Source organism: Trematomus bernacchii, unplaced genomic scaffold (genome assembly GCF_902827165.1).
Source record: "Trematomus bernacchii unplaced genomic scaffold, fTreBer1.1, whole genome shotgun sequence".
Taxonomy (NCBI): domain Eukaryota; kingdom Metazoa; phylum Chordata; class Actinopteri; order Perciformes; family Nototheniidae; genus Trematomus; species Trematomus bernacchii.
Window position 1 is genome coordinate 5,177,311 of NW_022987973.1, and position 19,284 is coordinate 5,196,594.

Genomic DNA, 19,284 nt, shown 5'->3' on the forward strand with positions numbered 1-19,284 from the left:
ATTATCTGTCTATTTAGTAAATAACTGAAACACAATGTATGCATTATTTATGTTGCAGTCATTTCTTTCTGTACTGGATATTTGTACATTTTTGAAAGTCAGAGTTTGGCTGGGTTGCACAAGAGCAACACCTACACACTGATTGTTATTAAGAAGTACCTTCAGTAGTGATGGTGTGGCTGGAAGACACTCCCATGGTGCTGGTGACAGAAACAGAGTACGTCCCAAAGTCCTCTTTATCCGCGTTCTTAAAGATCAGCTTAGAACTGCAATGAAGGGGAGTGACACAGAAACACACATGAAGCACGGTAAAGGCACTTTTTCTACAGTATCCAAATGTTCACGTGTAAATACAAATGTGTGTGTGTGTGTGTGTGTGTGTGTGGTCTTACTGGCTGCCTTCGGTCTTAATCACTATTCCTTTGGAGAAATCTGTAACTTCTTTATAATCTTTCTTCCAGGCAAACTGAGAGCCCTCGTTCAACTGGCAGGACTCAAAGGAGAGAACAATGTCGCCGGACTTCTCGTCCACAACACAGGACACCTCCTGGGAGCCTGGAGACACGGAGACACACAGAATCAGAATCAGAATCAGAAACTGGTTTATTGCCAGGTAGGTTCACACGTACGAGGAATTTGACTTGACGTCATGGTGCATACATCAAATATAAAACAATTTTTTTTTTTAAAGTACACAGATAGCGAACTATATTAAGAACACTGTAATACAAATATAGTAAGATAGCAATAAAATAAAGCAGTAATTTACAACGAAATAGAATGCAGTGAATTATAAATAAAATGAAATATAAAATATGTACAGTAAGCAAATTATACATTGTGTGCATTAATGTAATGCGTATAGAGTCTGCGTTGTGGCTGAGGTAAAGTGTCAGTGGGGGGGCCGGGCCTTGTTTAAGAGAGTTATCTTTATAAACCACACAAATCAGGCTCAGAAGGAAATGTCTGTTGATTTTATATTTCAGAATTTCTCTAAAAACCGTCTCCTCCACTCCTCACTTTCATCTCGCCTGCAGCGCTTTGAAAGAGTGCATGATTCCAACAGAGCCGTGTTGACTCTGTTGTTTGTGTTCAAAGAGAGGCCTTTTTCAAACATTGATGATCTCCCACTGTTGCTGAATGAAAGTTACCTTCCACAGCCTGGGCAGTGACGGGATCAGAGGCCATTGACGCCATTCCCACTCCTGCAGCGTTGACCGCACGCACTCTCAACACGTAGCTAGTGCCCGCCTCCAGACCTGTTACCTAGGAAACGAAGAGACAAGAAAAAAAGCAAGTGTTGGTGAAAAGAGTTAAGCTTTGATTTTCTTCACTTTGGGCACATTTGACAGGTACAATAACTGACATATATCAATCAAAGTTTATTTATATAGCCCGATATCACAAATTGACATTTGTCTCAGTGGAATTTACAGTTTGTACAGAATATGAATACGACGAGGTAGGATAAAAGTTAGGCAATTGTTTAGGTTACACTCAATGGGTATTAGGGTAGATGTTTATGACTTGTTTATATGACAAATATTTAGTTAAATTAGTTATAGAGAAGGGTAGGACCATATTAATACACTATTTATATTGGTTGTGTTCAAGAACCTGTATATTCAAAATTTGGTGTGTGTCAACATTTCAATTGTTATAAATTATTTGTTTTATTAATTGTTTGTTAATAATCAATTAAATCAATCAAAACTAAAACATTTACGCTCTTGCAGCATGTTTTTTCATATAATCAGAAACTGTTGTATATATGTAACGTGATTTATTTAGCAGCACATTCTGAGATTCATCAGCTACAGCAGCTTTTTATTTAGGCTGGTTAATATTCTTTGTTCGTTCTTTGACCAACAAAATCCATCTATCTTCTTAACTCAGCTACTTACTTTAGCCACTAGATGTCAGTGTCACACAGTTTAATGTAGGTGCATTACAGCATTGACCAATAGGAGAATAAAACACTAAGAGCTGGAACACAAGGCATAATGTGTGGAAGTTTGAAAATAATATCACGGCAAACAATAGGAAACTAGCAGAGGCAAACAAAAGTGTAGGTTTAGGGATTATAGATATACGAGTATTTTCTTTAAAGAATCTGTCATTATCACATTTAAATTAATAATAAATAATTAATTGTTCTACTGTTTTCATCTCTAGATAACTTTAGTGTCAAATTGCAATGTTCTGACATACTATAAGAAAAATATTTCAGATAAATAATCATACTGGTAAATACCTCAAATATATACCAATGGATCATTTCTAAAGATGCTCTCACCTTGAGGAAGCGGTGACTGGCAGCCGTCTCATTGGCTGTGGTCCAATCAGAAGTGCCCTTCTTGGCGTACTCAACATGATATCCTGTGATTGATCCAGAGCCAGTATAGACAGGCTTTTTCCACTCAACCAACATTGAACTATCTCTCACTTCACTGAAGGTCAGGTCATAGCCAGGGCCTAAAGGACACAGAATGAGAGACAGAGTCAAATCCACATTTACATTTCTGATTGTGTGGACATTTTATTAACAACTTACACTCTCTCCATCTTATTCTCAAGGATATATGGAAGACATGAGCATGGTTTCAACAAACTTGGATATGCTTCGTGTTTTTTCTGGTTTTACAGTTTGCCAGTGACCATGCGATCAGAGGATGGCACTCACCAGGCTCCGGCATGGTCCAGGCCTCACAGCTGATGTCGGCTGAGTGTTTGGACGCTGGTCCCAGGCCAGCCAGATTGGCTGCATAAACTTGGAACTGGTAGACGGCTCCCTCCGTCAGGCCCTCAGCCTGTCAAGCAGAGTACCATGGTTACCAACATGCCAATCATCATTATCACAAATAAAATGACTAAAGTCACTTTCCAGATTCACACAAGTCCATCCAGGTATTTCAATTACTGTTTAAACATGTTGTTCCCTCTTCAGGTCATTGGCGTTTTGAGACACTTAATGCCCAACCTGGGGATTTGGGACCACCATGGGGGGGTCGCCAAAGTTTCTGGAGGGTTAACGAGGCAGTTTGATTCTAAGGAGTTTAATGCAACTTTTTCTGGCCTTCATAGTAGTTTTAGAATGTCTGTGAAGAAAACTAAATTACATTTATAAAGTTTGGAATAATATTAAATATTACATTTAATTAAAGTAAACTCTGATTCCCAGAGCTGTCACTCTTTGTCACACAAGCTCTTCCTACATTAGAAAAGTCTGCAGTTAAAATAAGGAAAAAGGTTGGGAACCACTGCTTTCAGAACAGATAGATGCAAACATGTACCTTATAAAGTCTTTCTGTGACTGGTGGGATGTGAACCTCTCTCCACACGGTGGCTCCACTGCGTCTTTTGTCCACATAATACTCCTTGATGCTTGATCCTCCATTGTGAGTGGGTTTCTTCCAGTTCAGAACCACTGAGTGGCCGTCACAGTTCAGCAATGCGATGTCGTAAGGAGCAGAGGGGGCGGCTGAAAAAAGGTAGTGCTGAATTAGTGCTAATAATTACGATAACAATTCTTCACAACTTTCAATTATCCTTATCATTACAGTGCAGCAACAAGTAGATTATTATCATTTTCATTCATCATTAATAGTGATTAAAAATAGGCGGATACTCACTGAGGGCAGCCTTAACAGTCAGAGGAGCGGACTCCTGGGATTCGTCACTGAGGCCCAGCTCATTGATGGCCTGCACGCGGAACACGTAGGTCTGTCCTTTAGTCAGGCCACTGACCACGAACCTGCAACAGAAACACGGGCATGAGAAGTGCTTTCCTACACTTTAACAATTAAAGAAAGACAATCTTTTATTAGAAACATACTTGGTGCTCTTGTGAGGTTTGTGATTGGCCGAAGTCCAGTCTGCGGACCCTTTTACACACTGGTCGATGTAGTAGCCAATCAGATTGTTGGGTTCTTTGGGAGGAGCCCACTGAATGAGGACAGAGGTGTCGGTTTCCCTGGTAGAAATCACCTGACCGGGAGCAGATGGCACACCTGAGAACAACAAAATATTGTTTAAAATATAACCATTGATGATGAAAAATATAATTGATTAATAAACACAAGAGCAGGTTATTTGTGATTTACTCAACTGCTTTCAACATCTGCGTAATAGTCAAAAGAAACAAACCTTTGAGTTCCTGAGTCTGGATGGGGCCGGTGGGCTCTGACGGCGCACTGGCTCCATAGATATTAGCAGACACAACTCTGAATTGATAGAGTTTGCCCTCTGCGAGGTCAAAGACGGCGTAACGGGGAGATCTGATAGGAACCTGAGTGTTGACGCGCTGCCACGCACCGCTGTCTGCCAGGCTCTGGGGGGAGAGGGAGAGATTAGACCTGCTGTTAGTAGAGCTTCACACATTAATCATGACATGTTTTGCTTCATTTTAGCCTGGCTTTATTTGAGATCTTTAATAATTGTTTAGATGAATACAGTCAGTTCCCAATAGTCTGTCCTAGTGCAGTTGATCATAAGTGTTTTATTGCACTTGGAACTCAATGTATTCCACAGTATTAGAAGCTTATATTAACTTATACATGTACAGCATTGGATATATGTTTGTTTCTTTGACAGCGATGTGAATGTGTTTAACACAAAAGTCAGCTCTAACATTTTATTTAAATTGTTGGATAGATAGATAGATAGATAGATAGATAGTACTTTATTGATCCCAAATTGGGAAATTGTTATAGATGTTTACAGAATTCATTGTCATACACACATACAATCCACCAATTCAAACTATTTTAATTTGAATAGGTAATGAATAAACTATTAGGTAATCCTGGTTTTTATTCTACCACTAGAGAAAGGGGCCAAAACAAATGTGCAAACGAGGTGAAATGCCTGAATTCCAACTTCATCGCTTTATTTAGTAGGTAAGGGCTATCACACACAGAAGAACATGCAGTACTGGCAAGGTAGTATGTTAGTACTCCAAGCAGCAGTGGTGTCACATTGTTTGTTACCTTTTCTATGTAGTACCACATGGGAGCCTTGCTGGAATACACAGGTGCCTTCCAGCTCAAAACAACATAAGTCCTGTCGGTTTCTGAGGCGTACATCCCTGAAGCAGCACCCGGAGGCTTCCCTTCAGCTATACAGAAACACAACACACACACGGATGGTTCACATCCACAGTGAGACACAGAATGTTTCACCTACTCAAAACAATACTTGAAGGAAATTATAGAAATAATTGTAACAGATAGAGCTACGTGTCAGTTTCAGATAAAACTCACCTTCAACTTCATCATGGTAAGACACAACATCCAGGTTTCCTCCAAGTCTTTTGGCTAAAGGATAACAAAAACATTGTTACCTATCTGCTTTAAATGTCTTTTAAAGTTAAACTGATAACTCATTGTTCATCTTGACAGTTACATACTGTAAGGCAAAAATGACTGTTCATCACATATCATTTTTTTTAGTTAGTTTTCGATCAGTGGTGACAGATGGACCAGTCATGTTTAGGACTGCATTGACCATTAAAGAGCATATCTTTAAAACACAATCATTTAAACACAATGTTAAACCTTTTATACTTCAGAGATCCAGTCTTCAAGTATCATCATAACTATACTACAGCTGCTTTACGCCGACATACAAAGCAACTTAACTTCAGCCCATCCAAACTTACCAGAACAGCAGTGACATTTTTCACGACAGGACACATATTTCTTTACATGATGAAATATAAAAAACAGGGATGAAATGTCTCTTTTTAATCCAGCTACACCCACCATGCAGCCTCTCAAACTCAGTGGGGTCCAGCGCGGCGATGGGCTCAGAGATGCGGCAGGCTTTGCTGACTCCTTTAGAGTTGACGGTTCGGACTCTGAAGTAGTACGAGTGCCCCTCAAACAGCCCGGGCACGGGGTATTTGCAGATCTTTATGGGGTGATCATTGCACTGGGTCCAGTTTTCAGTTCCAACCTCACATCTACAAAAGGAAAATGTAAAAAGACAGGTCAAATCAAAAAAGGAGTTTAAAAATAAAGCTGAAAATTGACAGAGAAGTACAGAAAAAGTATTCGGTATAGAGAAAAAGAAAAGACTCTCTGTACCTAAGGACAGAAACCCTTCCATTGTACAGACAGTCAAGCAAACTATGTGATTACTTCCAGGAATCACGCTTTATGTCAGTCAGTTTATCTTTTATTGATGCTTCAAAATAGTAACTCCTACTTGTCCACAAAGTATCCCAGGATTGGTCCCTCTGTGGTGGTATTTGGGGGCTTCCATGACGTAATGACATAGTCCCTGTTGGCATCGTGGATCTTAATATCCATAGGAGCACCGGGTGCACCGGCGATTGGGGGAGGCCCATCTACACAGGAAGTGACACAGTTACATTTTAGTAATCATATTATAAGTAAGCAATATATATTTAAACAAGTAAAAGGGTTCAATTCAATAAAACCACAGTGTAGGTTTTGGTTACCTGAGACAGAGACGAATGCTCCATGTTCGGCGGTGCCTCCTTTAGTGACCATGCGTATTGTGTAGAGGCCTTCGTCGTCTTTGAACAGGTTGGGATAGTCAGGGAGGTGATGCCTCTGCCGGTGACGATCTTCACCCACTTAGAGTCAGACAGACGCGTGTCTGGAAAGCAGACAGGATCATACATTCAGCGTCCCTTTACGCATACTTCTTAGAAACCTCCATTCCACAGTAGAAATATGTTTATGAATTAAACATGAGGTCTGACTGCATATCATGATTTTTAATATAAAAAGGTTAACTTATTAAGAATTTGTATCCCTCATGGTACCTTTTTAAGTAATGTCTATGGACACAGCAAATTAAATTAAGTTGCTAGTCTATTTAACTACTTTACTATAATGAATTAGCAATGAAAATCTCTCCGTAACATATTCCGTTTTTCCACTGATGGGCCTCCGGCTGTCCACTAGATTGGGTCTGGTAGTCGCGTTGGCAGACAGTATATATTACCAGCAATTAAAGGGTAATTAGGTTTTCATAAATTGCTTTTTTATAATAATTACCATCTCTATACCACTGTGCATCGGGCTGCAGGTTGGCCAGGTTGGGGCTCAGGGTCATGGTGGCAGTCAGAGTGACAGAATCTCCCTCGGTGGCAAACACTGGCCCAAACTTCTCCAGGAAAGTGATGTTGATTTTAGTGTACTGGATCTTGGGAAGCATGGCAGCTGATGGATGGGGAAAATGAAGAAAAGAGTTGCGATGAGTGGGGCTGGTGCTATCTTTTTATTTTTGTACACACCACTTTTAATAGAGAAACCTTTTACAGCCTAGTAATCATCTTCAGTAATTTCTGGACATATTAAGAGGGAGCTGGAGGTAATTATGATGCTTACCTGTGTAAGGCAACCAAGCGTATGAGCTGATCTCCTCCTCCACCTTGAACCCTACATGATTAAAAAAGTCATCATAATTAACAGTAGCAATTTGTAAAAATAAAGAATAAGAAAATTGGTGAATAAGCAGACAAATGGTAAGTAAGGGCAGTAAAGGAAGAATAACAGCCTGAAGTAGCCAATCTAATTGAAGTAAATATATGTGTACATATGTATGTGTATGTATATATACAATTGTGTTTATCTGTGTGAGTATTTAATTACGGAATTATCTTTTTTTACTTTATCCTGCAACTGGATGACTAACGGGAGGGCTACTCCTGTATAAGCTATGCCCTCCCACTTCTACTAAGTTTGTTTGTTTTTTGGATGTATAAACTCTCTAATTGTTGAAAATAGTAGAATAAATTATAAATGATCAAATAAATAATAAATAAATGGGTTGTTTATGAAATTCCAGTTATTGTGAATTGAACAATCACTAGATGATGTTAGAAAGTTCAGCCGTGTCAAATTGAGTCCTGCAACAAGTGCAACATAAACGGTATCGTGTCCAAAAAATAAATGCATGTTAGTTTAAGGTGACATGTTTGTAAAAGCTTCCTTTTTCAGTGCTTGAACAAAAACATTTGGGAATGTGGAGTGCCTATTAAACCACAAACTGAAATAAAACAACCCAGACAAATATGTTCAGGCTGCCTAGGTCAGAAAACATGGGATTCAACACGCCTATGTATCTATGTCACATCCAGGCTCATTAAAATATATACTGTACCTCCCCACATCTGAGTATCTCCACCCCAAAATAACTACATTTGCAAATAAAAGTAGACATAGCTTTTAGGGACATACACTAAAACAGAGCATTTTAAGACAGAGGTTGAATACAGGTATACTCAGAAATAAAATACGAGACAATTATTTGTTTGTTTTTTTTACATTCAGAATTAGCTCAAGCGTGAACTTTACACATCTGACATAAATGCATTCAGTGTCACTAGCATGTTCTGGCGTGACTGTATGATAAACATCACAACATATCAGATACAGGGTGATCAGAAAGAAGGACTTACTCTTGACGATGACGGAGGCCAGACTAGAAGCCTGTCCATGGCTGTTACAGGCCACAGCGGTGTACTGGGCCGTATCATCAGTGGAGCATCTATGAATGCACAATAACACACAAGTTTCCAAGTTTGCATAGACTACATGTATTTTTAGAACAGCCTACAGATGTAAATAACACCATCCATGAGTCAGGGTTTTATCCTAGCACAGCCTTAGGTGTGTATGTGAGTCTTTAGTAATGTTTATAATCATCTGTAAAAACATGGGAAATGCCTTCATGGCAGATGTACTGTATTCCCACAAGGATCTGCTCCTACAGGACTTACTGTAAACCACTGAGCTAGTGCCAGGGGGGATTAGCTTTTACTGGGTGTATGAAACTAATACATCAAATGAGCAATCATTTCCCACATGAGTGCATTATGTTGCCGGGGATAATCAGCAGCTGAGTGGGCACAGTCAATAGAGAGTAAAGCCCTGCTCTCACATACAGTAGGACAGAATAGATGACAGGTTTTTTTTTTAAAGACAATTGTTTACATTTCTAAAACATTTTCACATAGGGTTTATTTTACAAGTTGCAGGATGAGTTACATCACCTTCTCTGTCTCTTATGAATGCTTCCTCTGAATCATATTTACATGACATTTTGCTGCCTTTGTTCCCTCCAGAGCTAAAGGCCATGGATGTTTTACAATCCTAGCAAGCCCGAAACAAATAGCAGAAGCTTCTGATCTAGAGAATCAAGTTCTGTACTCAGATGGTGCCGAAATTGAAAACTTGTTGGGGAGATGCAGAGAAAATAGGGCTGCTACAGGGGTCAAAGCCATGTTTTGGTCTCATTGCAGCCATGCATTACTGCATTGAAGGCCAGTCTGAACCACTCTGTTCCTTTTCCCTTCCTGATGCTCTTCTCACCAACTTCTACAGAACCTCATATTACATTAGTATCAGCTAACATTGGAATTCCAGCCTGGCAGAATGCGTAGGCTGCTGGAGTCATAAGGAGAGGACTCCACATTATTGGAGGAAGTGAATACTGTGTAGCAGCAGGTAGCCGAGTGAAGGCACCAAATGTATTCTATTTTGAATCAAAATAACATTCAGAAAATCCTTTTAGAATTACAGAATACTTTGCACCGGTGAAACTGTGTGTTTAGGGGAATTTAGAAGGTTAGGCTTGTTAGAGAAGAGTTACAGAATGGCATCTTGTAATAACTGAGAAGTTGGGGGGTTGGGATTCTGCATTTTGCTGACTGTCATGAGCCAGGCTTAAAATGACGACAAGCTGCTGGGAATTTGTCATTCAAAAGAGATGTATCCCCTTACATATTCCAGCCTATTTCTAAAACTGTTTCTTTTAAATTAACAGAGCATTCAGTGATAATGTAATTTATCTAACTAACACTCTTTGAGTTTAAGACAACTCAGGAGGGAGTTATTTTTCTCAGAGGAGTAATTGCTGTTGGCTGAACTGTGTGTTAGTAACAGACAGAAGGAGCTTAAGGTGACTGGATCCAAGCAGAGAGTGATGACTGGAAGAATCCCGCAGGATCACGTAGCACTAAGGTCAGCACTGGGAACAGCTGAGCTTCCTAGACTGGGGCGAGTCGGTCAGCTGACTCTGACGTAACTACTCTAGTTTGAATATGTGTGGTGACCCTAATGGGACTGACAGGAAAGATTTTCTGATGATTCAATACACAGTCCTGGTGATAAGCTAGTCACTGGCCAAAGTGGGCAAGTGTCATGAATAGTTAGGTTTAGCAGTGAGCCATAATTACAAACCATGTGAAGAGATGAGATTACTTAATAACAGTCATTTGGATTATTGAAGTTACCAAACAGTTTCTCACAAAATAAACTAAAATATGAAATGGATTTCCTTTCATAAAAAGCATTGAACAAACAGTTAAAATAGTTTGACACCTGCATTGTTAATCAGTTGCATTACTATTGTTATAACATGAAGCTGGGAGATTTGCAAAAGTAATGTAAAAAAATAATATTTGTAGTTTGTCATGCAGGTTGTCTTTTAAATGTTTGAATATTGAATTGGAGGAGTGACACTCTAAATTGGGAACAAGCTCATCAAATGTTCACTACCTCTACGACCTTTCAAATAATCTTTAAGTCTTTCATTAATGCACCTTGGGATTTCCAGAGTATGGATTCCACCTTTAGCTTCAATGAGGAACTGCCCCGAGGACATGCCCAGGATCGAGCCGTCTTTATACCTGAAATAGAGAGAAATCACTGCTCACCAGCATAGAGACGTGTGGGACCATAGAAGACATTTTCAGCAGCAATTTCTGTAACATTTCCTGACAACAAAAATTAGCACCATATCTAGAAGAAGAAAAAAATATGCAAGGCAACCCATTCTCATGAAATAAAAAATATATATATTTACAATTTTTGTTTCTTTTTAAGTTTAAAGTTTTTGTTTTAGATGTTAAATTGTTACTCACCATTGTACAGAAGGCAAGGGGAAGCCAGCAACAGTGCAGCAGAGTTTGGCAGGAGTTTTCTCAAACACGGTGTGGGATCTGAGTCGGACTAGGAACGTCGGTCCCCTGATCATCGGCTCCTCACGCACATATTTGTCCCCCATCTTTGAGGTTACCTACACAGGGAAATGACAATTACAAGAGACGGATGAATATAAATGTCTTACTCATGCTATACTGTACCATGACACAACAAAATAACATTAATTACATCAAAAAACAGATTAGACAGATAATTACACACATTTTCCCAAACAAAGCAATATTGGACGGGAAAAGATTCTTACCACTTCTTGGATGCGAGACTGTGTTTTGTGCTCATATCTTTCCTCCATCGCCGTAGAACTAAATACAAACAGTAAGTCAGTTTTGTTTGCAATCAGTGTTTTCTTTGTAAAGTCTGTTCATTCAGTAAACTCCTAAATATATGATGTGATTTTTAACATGTACCTACTGTTAAAGATATATAAAACGTGACATTAGAAAGAATAACTGATGTCCAGTGTATGGGGCGTGGTAACTGTTTAGGCTTTTCACTTATTCAGTTGCCTACCAGATACAATAACCAGCCTCCAAAGAGGTGCTGTGCTGAGTGTTAGCTTTCATGTGCAACAGTCTGTATCCAATGCTTGAAAGGGCTTGTAATCTGATTCCAAAATCGTCCTTGCTGTTTTCATAATTGTGAAAATACTGAAGCCTAAGACTTTCTTTTAGATGAAAGTTATCCATGAGCAAAGATGGGGCCCACTGGCATCTCTGAGGCTGTCTCACTTTTCTCTGCTGAGCAGTAAATCAAAATCAGTAAAGTCAATCAGCATTGATTTACCAATCCCTCCTAGTACTTGCTGGAACATGGACAGTTGTGCCTGTGGATATTATATTATTGTAGGCCAGAGTCCCAAATTAAATTTGTAATTTTTAACACAGGTTTTTCTTCCGTTTGAAAAACATTAAAATCTTAAGGGACAGAAGCCTGATGCTTTTACAAAATGACAAAATGGTGTGAACCTGCTCCATGGAAAGAATGCAGGATGCCAGACAAGACCTTTCCACAGTAGAGACAGAGAAGTAAAGCCTCTCTGACTGACCTTTGACTCTTCTGTGAGCAGTGGAGGCGACACCAACTTAACAAAAATGTCTGAGGTAAGCTCACCGGGTAGACATCAGAGAACCATTGAGTACCAAACAGCTTTTTTAAGTGCGTGCATTACAGGATTTCACTTGACTGTTCACAATCCATGTTAAAGTCATGTCAGTCTGAGCTTTGGACAGTCATTAGCTTTAGATGTGACTAATGTCTGACATGAATATTGCCTCCATTTGTGCGCTGAGCCTCCTTAACAAGGATAACTGCAATTTGTGTCATAAAACATGGTGACTGAGTCTTTCAAAAAGGAGGACACTGATTAATTGGAACATCATCAGCTGATATACACCATTTTTTTGTGTATAGCCAAATTCCATATTCAGCACTATGCCACTGAAGCTGGCAAATGGCCTGTTGCCTAAAGGGGCTGCGGATTGTCAGCAGGAGGGACGCAGCCAGCTGTGGGAAGCTCTCAAGTCTATGTGTTTCATCACTGTTGTCCATAAATCCTCCAGGCCAGATGTCATTCCACTACTGCCACTGTAACGTGGAGTGGAGTGCTCTCCAGAAAGTCAGAGGATCCTGAGAGCTGGCAGGAACAGACAAAGCAGTTGGAGTGGGGAATATTGTTATGGGACTGAGTCTGGAGGAGCCATGTTGCATTTTAAAAGAGACCAATAGTGTTACAAGTGGATGCCAGGTTGTGGTATGGCAGCCATTGAGGCAGCCTGAAGGATTTGTTGCTTCGTCCAAATTGGCCAAACAAGTGACGTGCAAATTTCAGTGTGCTGCTCTATAATAAGAGTTGGTAAACCTGTGTGAAAACATTCTTTGTCACACAGGAAAAATAATATTTGAAGTAAATAATATCCTTTCTTGTGGTAAAATGTGCTTGGAATTGTTATCGAGTCTGGCGAGAAATATTTTTAACATACAATAGTTACATAGTATATGTCATCAGTCGTTCAGAGTTCAGGGGACACAACACACAAAAACACAAGCATACTTACCTCAGTTTGAAATAAAAGACATAAGAATTGGTAAAGGACAATAAGCTGTGTAAAGGGAAATTCAACACCCATCACTCCACACTTTGTTAAATTAGAACTACTTCATATGGGGTCAGACTACTGTTTGCTGCTCAGCTGCTTCTTGGCAAAAAAGAAAAAAAGAAGAAGTGAGCAGCAGCAAAAATAAGATTTATTAAGTGGTAAGTATCACCCAAACACAGAACACAAACAAACACTAACACGACACATCCTGCAGTGGTTCCTCAAGCTAAATATTTGTGTCTACAGGCGTTTTTTTTAACTATTTCCACTTAATAAACATTTCACAAAGAGGCCTATGATTAAATTAGTAAAGCTAAGCCTTTCCTGCTGTGTTTTCTTTTGTATCTGTAGAAAAGACCATCTGACTTTTGCTGCTTGAAAGTTTTAAAAGCTTCTTGTGCATTCAAATAAACTATTAATCCTATGTCCATTTATATATACCAATATCCAACATTAAAATGTACTTTGATAAGCCCTCATAATGATGTCAAATATTGGCTTGGGGAAGTAATTGTGAAAACAATTATGCCTTTGTTTAACTTAGACAGCTTAGTGTTAGTTAGTATCTTGATGTTAGTTTAATGTTAAACAGGTTCAACTTACTATATTAACCTAGTCCACACTACTGTTACAATACTACTGTTATTTTTTTAGGTAGGATTAGCATTACAGTGTAACATGTACCTGCTGTACTCTTTAACCACATATTTGCTCTGTTTGTGGTGGTACTCGTGGTCGTAAGCCCCACGTTTCATCCTCGTTGACATGGTGACAAAGTAGATACTGACCTGTTGGACCAGCAACAAACAAACACTCACTGACATTGTAACAGAGTGGATCCACAATTACATATCGGACCAACAACGCAGTGACACAAACATATACAAACACAAGGGCTACCAACCCTGTCAAAGACACTTCTAGAAGGAGATGCTGTTTTAATGAAGAAAAATGCAAAGAAGGAAAGAGATGATTCGTTTTTCCACGGAGCATTTGGGGGATCTATTTCTCTCTTTTAATGACTGTAGCTTTGTAACAATATGAAAAACGATCAATAGACTACTTATTTAACTTACTGCCTTGTCCCCTGCAAAAAGAAAAGCTCTCTTGGAATGTGGACACATTGGACTTGGCAACACTATCTGCACTGATCTACATCTACTACTACTATCTATCACTATCATCAATCACTCACTCACTCACTCACTCACTCACTCACTCACACACTCACACACTCACTCACTCACTCACTCACTCACTCACTCACTCACTCACATCACTCACACTCACTCACTCACTCACCACACCACACCACTCACACACTCACACACTCACACACTCACACACACTCACACTCACACACCACACCACACACACACACACACACACACCACACACACACACACACACACACACACACACACACACACCACACACACACACACACACACACACACACACACACACACACACCACACACACACACACACCTTTTACTGTCAGTTTCAGGAATGACAAGGTGACACATTGATTTAAAACACTGTTCACAGACACATGTGTTCACCAAGAAAACAAAAGTTAATGAGTAACTGACAGTACAGCTGCACCAAAGACTGTCTAACAATTTGACAAATCCAAATTCAGAGCACATAATACTATATGTATTACAATTTTAGACACATTGGTGAACTGTGAATACCCATATTTTACATATAATAAACAATTGTGTCAAGAGATTGACACAATACTAAAATAAACATTAAAATGTTACTCAATGTGAGCGTAAAATAATAGGCATTATCATAAAAGCTTTTCTATTGGGCACATGTCATATCCTGTGATATAAAATGGCATAAATACTTTTTAAAACAAATAAATTAAGTAGGGGAAACACTGACACACATATCACGTGGCATAAACAATAACATCAGACATGGACACTTTTTACAGTACGCATACCAAAGCAGGAACATAACTTTGTCTTACATCACACGGCGGTGGAACATAATTTCCTTACGTCACTAAGTCCTCAGAGACTATAAATAAGGTCAGATGAAACATGAAGCGATTCTCCCTGCCCAACCTCACCCTGAAAGCTACTGAGACATGATCTACTGGCAAAGACTTTCCCTTCTGCTTTTTTCTGAAACACTTGCCTTGCATGTTTAAGTCACGTCTAGCTCAAAAACTGACAATCAAGCATCACGTCAATTAGATGGACACATGTCCCCTGAAGAAAATAAAAACAGTTAAATAATGTAGCTGTAGTAATGGATAAGCCACAAAGTTACTTAAGGGTCAGTGAACCAGCCTGCCAAACACTTTACCACTTTGCCAGCTTTTATGTCCAATCGGTGTTGATGGCAAATGTCAATAAAATCACCAGTGCATAATTATATTGACCAAGAAAAAGTGCCTTCATGTATCAGGAAGCATTGTTTCTGATGCCCAAAGTGTCACGGCCGCTCACTTCCTCTTGCACTGCTAATGCACCAGCTGACTTAGCCTCTTTCCTCAGCAATTTTTGACCATATCCACTAGCCCAAATAAATACAGCTGTGAAACCCTGTAAAATGTGTCCTCTCCCAAAAACAGACTCTGCACCCATATTTGGGGATTTGGTTGGAAATGTAGCTAGTTTGCAATACAAGCAAAAAGAAATAGGAAGTTCTGATTTTGAGCACCTGCACCCTCAGGCTATCCAGAGGTGGAGACTAAAATTCACCTTTTAACTATGCCACGTCAAATGACACTGCTTGATGCAAGAGGAACAACAGATTTTGCAGCTGCAAACTCAGCTTTAATTGGTCAATATGACACATATTGATTCATTGCTTAAAATGAATACATTTATCATTAACACAAACTGGACATTCACATATAAGATAGAGATGGTGGAATTTTCCCTTTAAGTAAAGTAAGTGAAGATCCCCTTCTAGAGCTTTACTCCAAATAATCTGATGAAATCAGCAGATTTAGGAAGACATTGTGTTTCCAAAGAAAATCAGCATTAAACTCAACTGTCCCCACATGAGTTTTCAAAGCAGGCAAGTCATGTTCTAGTCCGACATACTGAATCAGTACAAATGCCTGTGAAATGACACCTGAGTCTCTGCATCTGTAACAGGAAACCTCTAAAATTCTCAACCAAAACCATAAAACCTCTGATATTCTGCAGCTTGGTCATAAACGGTTGGTGTTTCGTTACAAATACTTGCTGTGTGCTCACTAGTGGCAATTGCAATACAATGAAACAATAATGGCTTGTTTGTATTTGAGTTCCTTCATTTTGAAATGATCAAAGTAATGTCCACATATTGAGTCCCAGAGCAACACACAAGCTATTTCTGCACTGAAGCAATGATCCCAAGTGTTCCCCCAAATTTGACTCTCCAGTGGGAGTCCATTTTAACCAATTAGGATTCCAACTATGATAACACACAGAGACCAGCTGTATAATTGTCCTGTCTCAAACTAGGCAACTATCGTCAAAACAGTGGGTCATTTATATATTAAGATTACATTTCAGCACCTAATTAACCTTCATTATTCATATGTTCTACCATGCATTACATTGTAAATCCTCAGCTCTTGTTAAGGGCCATGCAACATCTCTTGGTTGTACCCTTATCTGGTATTTCTATTCCTCCACCCAACTGATCCCACCTGCTCGATTGGGTTTCACACAAAATCAGATTTAAAGATGAAGATACAAGGGTGTTAGAAACAAAAGGAGCGTGAAATTATAGTTGTCTTACCCCTTGAGATTTTCTTTGCAGCGACTTCAGTTGTCAGCCTGAATCCACAGGGAGTCAGCCTAAACCAAGTACCAGGCCAAAGAAAACCATCAGCCGTCTCTAACCGACCCCCACCTGCCTCTGCCTGAGGCCTTATAAGGAAAGAGAGCTGCCTATATATAACCAGTATCCTTCAAGACTTAGGGCCACTAGAACCAGTCAACTATTAAATTAACAGAGTTTGCCCATTACAGTTTTAAGTGCTTTGCCCAATAGCTGTTTATTGACACACTAGCTCAACAACTGAGGCTTAACATTTGGTAATTCAGGTATACCAGCTCTTCTAGACAATGCAGAGAATCTGTAATCGGGGAAAGAATGATTTTTAGCTCTTCAGAATAGGCAGCGATATGTTGGACTTGGCTGTTCATTTTCATTCTTCCATACCAGAATGGTTATCTGTTAAAAGATAAAAACAACATAACAGGCACCTTTAAAAATTCTAAAAATAACATTTTCAATTCAGTTCAGTTTCAGCAATTCAGCAATTCAGCAGTTTCATACGAACATTAAAGTGTACTAGATAACTTCAAACAGTAGTTAAGTCCCTCTCTTAAGATCTTTCTCATCTGCAAAAGTCTCGAGACACTTTGCCGCATACTGAACTTTGGCCAGGGCCTATTTATAAAACTAGCTACAGTTACAGCAAGACTATTCCTGACACAGTGAAGGGGCTGTGAACACATTTCACATCTGAGGCAAAATCATATGATGGGACAACATGGGAGTTACATTTAAAGGGCAGAAAGGAGAGGGAGGGGGGCCGGATGGGGCTTTGACAACAGTGTGTATTGTTTGAGTGGTGTACCATGTGTTTTCATACTCACAGGGTCGAAACCTAACCATTTAATCAAATATTACATTTCAAATGCCCTATATGCAAATGATATGGTTTAAAAAGATATAAATATGAAGTAAATAGAAACAGTTTAAACTGTAGACAATACGTTTGGTCAGAAGTCAACAGGATCCTGCAGTAAGAAATCTATAGAGACACATGACTTAACTATACATGGTGTATATGCCCAAATACATTTTGTATGTGTTCCACAGACAAAATGTTTATAGCTTTCAGTCAGTCCATGTAGGATGTGTGGTGTTTCTGTAAGGTTTGTCTACTGCTTTGTTTGTGTGTGCTAAAAACAGGAAGGGTGCCTGTCTGTGGTCAGAAAGAGCCCTCTGTTGGCCATGTGGTATTACACTCTGACACCTAATCCCAGTGATAATTTGAGTGCATTATGTTGTTGGCTGACAGTAAGACATTAGTAAGCCAGGGGTTCAACCAAGTCAAATGATTAAGAAATAGCCTTAAATATATATACTTTAGATTGGTAAAATGTGTACCGTTTTGCTTGATCAGTCTCTCCTTCTCTCAGTAGGATATTTTATACGTTTTTATTATTCCTGGCGACACTTTTAAAATTAAACTCCCTGGAGTCACAGACATAAATATATTATGAATTATTCTCTCACTTTAAGTCTCCTGACGTACTTAATTTTACACATTGCCTTATAATGAGTCATTTAAAAATAAACCCCTGGGCATTATATTTAATAAATCAGGCCTGTCCAATTAACTCTAAATTATGAGTCGTTAGTGCAGAGCAATTTACAAAGGGAAATGTGACGTCCAAGTCAATATTTATGTATAAATGAAAACACATAAGGTTTATTTAAAGGCATATTGCATTTTGATCTTGGATTGACCAGGATCTGACCACCTGCCAGTCTGGGTCACATGATTTATGTTGTGTTTAGAGACATAGAAGGTGGCAGCTTGCCAAAAACCGAAGCAGCTGTAAAGACATTAATGCATAAATCGTATGATGTAAACGTAATCATTTGTCACATCCCTTCTATTAGGTCCCTGTTAAAAATTATATTATCCATTAAAAAATGTTGTGTGATTTGGTTTTTGAACACCTATTTATATAATAGGCCTACTGAGCACAGATTAATTAGGTCCTTTTTTTAAAGAATGGCCAAACTGACAGTACGTACACATATATCATGGACACTGCTTCCAAATGACCAAATGTTCACTGACGGCTTCCATCTGGTAGGCTATGTCAAATATTAACTTTATCATCATGCAGCTTTGCAGCTTTGTTAGATAGGCCTAACTAACATTTGCGTGATTATATTATTATTATAATATTTTCCCTCTGTAACACGTGACCAGAACACTCCTTAAACTATAATTATAAGTGTTTATATTGTACACTGCTGTGCTAGATGTCTTTAAAAAAGATTGTAAACTGTCACATCAGCGTACCTTGTTTCAAACATCACCGCAAGGGCTTTGGACAAGGAGCCGCCGGTGAGGGCCGGACAATAAATGAAGCCACTCACTCTAGCACGTGACGAGGCATGACGTTTACGGCGCTCCTGATTGGCTGAGCAGGCAGG

At 39.2% G+C, this 19,284-nt stretch overlaps 1 protein-coding gene across 1 annotated transcript in view; it reads right to left on the bottom strand.

Moving 5' to 3' along the window:
• The window catches only part of LOC117471517 (myomesin-2-like), a 25,740-nt gene extending 11,895 nt beyond the window's left edge, over nucleotides 1-13,845 (bottom strand). Inside the window, 22 exon segments of the mRNA XM_034116598.1 lie at nucleotides 160-266; nucleotides 393-555; nucleotides 1,152-1,266; nucleotides 2,297-2,475; nucleotides 2,684-2,810; nucleotides 3,294-3,481; nucleotides 3,633-3,754; nucleotides 3,836-4,010; nucleotides 4,147-4,330; nucleotides 4,989-5,116; nucleotides 5,262-5,315; nucleotides 5,763-5,962; nucleotides 6,208-6,349; nucleotides 6,464-6,559; nucleotides 6,562-6,624; nucleotides 7,029-7,193; nucleotides 7,362-7,412; nucleotides 8,435-8,523; nucleotides 10,580-10,666; nucleotides 10,901-11,055; nucleotides 11,227-11,284; nucleotides 13,763-13,845. Coding sequence (XP_033972489.1) covers nucleotides 160-266; nucleotides 393-555; nucleotides 1,152-1,266; nucleotides 2,297-2,475; nucleotides 2,684-2,810; nucleotides 3,294-3,481; nucleotides 3,633-3,754; nucleotides 3,836-4,010; nucleotides 4,147-4,330; nucleotides 4,989-5,116; nucleotides 5,262-5,315; nucleotides 5,763-5,962; nucleotides 6,208-6,349; nucleotides 6,464-6,559; nucleotides 6,562-6,624; nucleotides 7,029-7,193; nucleotides 7,362-7,412; nucleotides 8,435-8,523; nucleotides 10,580-10,666; nucleotides 10,901-11,055; nucleotides 11,227-11,284; nucleotides 13,763-13,845 — 2,731 coding nt within the window.
• Nucleotides 13,846-19,284: the final 5,439 nt, after the last annotated feature.